This window comes from Labrus mixtus, unplaced genomic scaffold, assembly GCF_963584025.1.
Source record: "Labrus mixtus unplaced genomic scaffold, fLabMix1.1 SCAFFOLD_57, whole genome shotgun sequence".
NCBI lineage: Eukaryota > Metazoa > Chordata > Actinopteri > Labriformes > Labridae > Labrus > Labrus mixtus.
This window is the reverse complement of record NW_026870208.1, coordinates 218836-223835: the sequence shown is the minus strand read 5'-3', so window position 1 is coordinate 223835 and position 5000 is coordinate 218836. Positions and strand designations below refer to the sequence as shown.

At 49.9% G+C, this 5000-nt stretch overlaps 1 protein-coding gene across 1 annotated transcript in view; it reads left to right on the top strand.

Moving 5' to 3' along the window:
* The window catches only part of dcst1 (DC-STAMP domain containing 1), a 26057-nt gene that overhangs the window by 11972 nt on the left and 9085 nt on the right, over positions 1 to 5000 (top strand). The window contains exons 7-11 of the mRNA XM_061033921.1: positions 2660 to 2817; positions 2912 to 3011; positions 3098 to 3193; positions 4390 to 4516; positions 4694 to 4810. Coding sequence (XP_060889904.1) covers positions 2660 to 2817; positions 2912 to 3011; positions 3098 to 3193; positions 4390 to 4516; positions 4694 to 4810 — 598 coding nt within the window. The remainder of the gene's footprint in view (positions 1 to 2659; positions 2818 to 2911; positions 3012 to 3097; positions 3194 to 4389; positions 4517 to 4693; positions 4811 to 5000) is intronic.

Sequence of the window (5000 nt, the reverse complement as noted above, 5' to 3'; positions counted from 1 at the left end):
TCACCTCCTCCGTCACCTCCTCTAACACATCACCTCCTCTAACACCATCACCTCCTCTAACACCATCACCTCCTCTGTCACCTCCTCTAACACCATCACCTCCTCTAACACCATCAGCTCCCCTGTCACCTCCTCTAACACCATCACCTCCTCTAACACCGTCACCTCCTCTAACACCATCACCTCCTCTAACACCGTCACCTCCTCTAACTCCATCACCTCCTCTAACACCATCACCTCCTCTAACACCATCACCTCCTCCGTCACCTCCTCTAACTCCATCACCTCCTCTAACACATCACCTCCTCTAACTCCGTCACCTCCTCTAACACCATCACCTCCTCTAACACATCACCTCCTCTAACTCCGTCACCTCCTCTAACACCATCACCTCCTCTAACACCTCCTCTAACACCATCACCTCCTCTAACACCATCACCTCCTCCGTCACCTCCTCTAACACCATCACCTCCTCTTACACCATCACCTCCTCCATCACTTCCTCTAACACCATCACCTCCTCCATCACCTCCTCTAACACCATCACCTCCTCTAACACATCACCTCCTCCATCACCTCCTCTAACACCATCACCTCCTCTAACACCATCACCTCCTCTAACACCTCCTCTAACACCATCACCTCCTCTAACACCATCACCTCCTCCGTCACCTCCTCTAACACCATCACCTCCTCTTACACCATCACCTCCTCCATCACTTCCTCTAACACCATCACCTCCTCCATCACCTCCTCTAACACCATCACCTCCTCTAACACATCACCTCCTCTAACACCTCCTCTAACTCCATCACCTCCTCTAACACCGTCACCTCCTCTAACACCGTCACCTCCTCTGTCACCTCCTCTAACTCCATCACCTCCTCTAACACCATCACCTCCTCTAACACCATCACCTCCTCTGTCACCTCCTCTAACACCATCACCTCCTCTAACACCGTCACCTCCTCTAACACCATCACCTCCTCTGTCACCTCCTCTAACACCATCACCTCCTCTAACACCATCAGCTCCTCCGTCACCTCCTCTAACACCATCACCTCCTCTAACACCGTCACCTCCTCTAACACCATCACCTCCTCGGTCACCTCCTCTAACACCATCACCTCCTCTAACACCATCACCTCCTCCGTCACCTCCTCTAACACCATCACCTCCTCTATCACCTCCTCTAACACCATCACCTCCTCTAACACCATCACCTCCTCCGTCACCTCCTCTAACACCATCACCTCCTCTGTCACCTCCTCTAACACTATCACCTCCTCGTCACTTCCTCTAACACCATCACCTCCTCCATCACCTCCTCTAACACCGTCACCTCCTCCATCACCTCCTCTAACACCATCACCTCCTCTAACACCATCACCTCCTCTGTCACCTCCTCTAACACATCACCTCCTCTAACACCATCACCTCCTCTAACACATCACCTCCTCTAACACCATCACCTCCTCTAACACCGTCACCTCCTCTAACACCATCACCTCCTCTAACACCATCACCTCCTCCGTCACCTCCTCTAACACCATCAGCTCCTCTGTCACCTCCTCTAACACCATCACCTCCTCTAACACCGCCACCTCCTCTAACACCATCACCTCCTCGGTCACCTCCTCTAACTCATCACCTCCTCTAACACCGCCACCTCCTCTAACACCATCACCTCCTCTAACACCATCACCTCCTCGGTCACCTCCTCTAACTCATCACCTCCTCTAACACCGCCACCTCCTCTAACACCATCACCTCCTCTAACTCCATCACCTCCTCTAACACCATCACCTCCTCTAACACCGTCACCTCCTCTAACACCATCACCTCCTCTAACACCATCACCTCCTCTAACACCGTCACCTCCTCTAACACTGTCACCTCCTCTAACACGTCACCTCCTCTAACACCGTCACCTCCTCTAACTCCATCACCTCATCTTACACCATCACCTCCTCTAACACCATCACCTCCCCTAACTCCACCGTCAGGACTGACTCACCTCCTCTAACTCCACCCTCAGGACTGACTCACCTCCTCTAACTCCACCCTCAGGACTGACTCACCTCCTGTAACTCCACCCTCAGGACTGACTCACCTCCTCTAAGTCCACCGTCAGGTCTGACTCACCTCCTCTAACTCCACCCTCAGGACTGACTCACCTCCTCTAACTCCACCATCAGGACTGACTCACCTCCTCTGTCACCATCACCTCCTCTAACTCCACCCTCAGGACTGACTCACGTCCTCTAACTCCACCCTCAGGATTGACTCACCTCCTCTAACTCCACCCTCAGGACTGACTCACCTCCTCTAACTCCACCCTCAGGACTGACTCACCTCCTCTAACTCCACCGTCAGGACTGACTCACCTCCTCTAACTCCACCCTCAGGACTGACTCACCTCCTCTAACTCCACCTTCAGGACTGACTCACCTCCTCTAACTCCACCCTCAGGACTGACTCACCTCCTCTAACTCCACCCTCAGGACTGACTCACCTCCTCTAACTCCACCCTCAGGACTGACTCACCTCCTCTAACTCCACCTTCAGGACTGACTCACCTCCTCTAACTCCACCTTCAGGACGGCCTCTGCATGTTGTAGTCCAGTTGAATCTTTCTGTGACCTCTGACCTCCTGCAGGAGCAGCAGCAGCAGGCGGTGTTGGGTGGAGCTGTGCTGGAGGAGGAGTTCACTCGGGCTGTCAGAGGAAACTTTCAGAAACTGAACAGAACTGTGAGACGTCTGCTGGACGTCCTGCAGCTGCTGCTGTCCCTCACCTTCATCACCATCTTCCCCCAGTAAGATCTGAGCTTCATGTTTCTGCTGAGTCACACTATGAGTCACACGCCAACATCATGACCCCCCCCCCTTACTCCCCCTCCTCCTCCTCAGAGCGTTTGGTTACCTCAGACAGTACAGGAGGGACGTTCGATTCGACAACGTCTACATCACCGACTACTTCAGACAGATCGATGCCCGCAGGAGGAGAGCGGTAAACATCTTCCTCATCATCATCATCATCATCATCATCACCTGCTGTGTGAACGTTTGAATAATCTTTATCTGTCATCGGTTTAGAGGAAGTGTCACCTGCTGCCTCTGAAACAATCAGAGAAGAAGAAGCTCATCGACCCCCGGAGTCTAAAGATCCACCCTGAAGAGCTCAAAGGAGTGGTGGGTTCATCTTAAAGCACCTGAAGTACAAATATGCTGCTCTCGTTTTCATCCAGGTTCTGATTAAAGGAAGAAGGTGCATTCAAGCACCAGCATGAAACCAAAACAAGCTACTGTTAGGCCACACCTCCGCCATACTGAAGCCTCCGCTCTCCTCCAGAGACACACCTCCAACCCCCCTACACTTTGTGTCCTGCATTGTTGTGTTAGCATGCTAATGTTAGCGCTCTTTAGTTAGCTCGTAGCTTCACATTGTTGTGTTAGCATGCTAATGTTAGCTCTCTTTAGTTAGCTCGTAGCTTCACATTGTTGTGTTAGCATGCTAATGTTAGCGCTCTTCAGTTAGCTCGTAGCTTCACATTGTTGTGTTAGCATGCTAATGTTAGCGCTCTTTAGTTAGCTTGTAGCTTCACATTTCATGTAAACTGACACAGAATGAGCGTGATCTAAAAACTCTTACTAACATCCAAATAATCAGTGAGTATGTTCTTCTTCTCTCTAGTTCTTGACTAAAACAGCTTTTATACACAAGGGGAGGAGCCGGCCGTCCCGTCCATGTAAACACGGCTCTGACAACAACACAGCCAGCGGGACTCGAGCTTCTCCCTCATTGTAGACAGTCATGACTCAGAGACACATTTACACAGGACAGACTTTATGATTTATTGATGTGGAACATGTCACACTTTAATTGAGGAGGTTTCTCTGATGTCGCCATGTATCCAGATGGACGTCCGCTCCTGAGCTCAGTTTGGTTTGTAGATTATAGATTAGTTTTCTCTGATCCTTCTGAGCCTCTGATCGAGCTGCTCCACAGATTTTCATCACGAGAAATGTGCTGCAACCTCAAGAATGACGTCTGTTCCAAACACAAAAACACACACAGCCAGTGTTGGACTGTAGCTCCACACAGGAGCCTGATTTCACTACTTTAGGAGGGAAACAAACAAAGGCCCTAGAGAAACACTGATTCCCAGCATGCCCTGCAGCACCTCACACCTCAGCCAGAATTCACTAAAATCTTTGACTTTTCATTCTTTCAAACTTTACCTGAAGTCACATGAATATAGTTACCAGTTTAGAGAAACAAGACAAAGTTTAAAAATCGTCTTTTGACAGTTTGAAAGCTGCAAAGCTGAGTAATGTGTGTGTGTGTGTGTGTGTCTGTGTCTGTGTCTGTGTGTGTGTGTGTGCAGACCTCAGGTGTGTTTCAGGTGTTGTCTGTCTTCCTGCTGTCGGTCGTTCTCCTCACCGTTGACTTCTCTCTGTTCTACGTGTTGGACATCGTCAGCAGACACACCTTCACCCAGCTCAACCTGACCAGTAAACACAGACACACACACACACACACACACACACACCAGTACTGTGGAGTTGTTTTGTTTCATGTAGGTGTTGGTAGACATTACTACATCTGTGTTCTCTGTTATTTATTTTTGGGCTTTTAATGCCTTTGTCTTTACTGCTGAGGGTTTCTGGGTAATGAAGTCCTCTCTGCAGGTAGCCACCAGGTGGACATCAGAGTGGGCGGAGACTCTATGATGGCCCGCCTCCTGAGGAAGACGGTTTCAGCCTTCAACAGCTCGTCCATCATCGACGTCCGCGCCGACAACCAGAGTACGTCAGACACTCCCTCATCTGTAGTTCTTTTAATGTGACGCTCAGAAAAAAACGATTTTTTAATTATTGACTGCTGATGGTGACGTGAGTCACGATAACAGGTTTTTATTTCTTTTAAATCCGCTGAAGACTTTTTATCAAGATTCAAACATCAGGATGTTCACATAGTTTAGAAACCAGCAGAGGG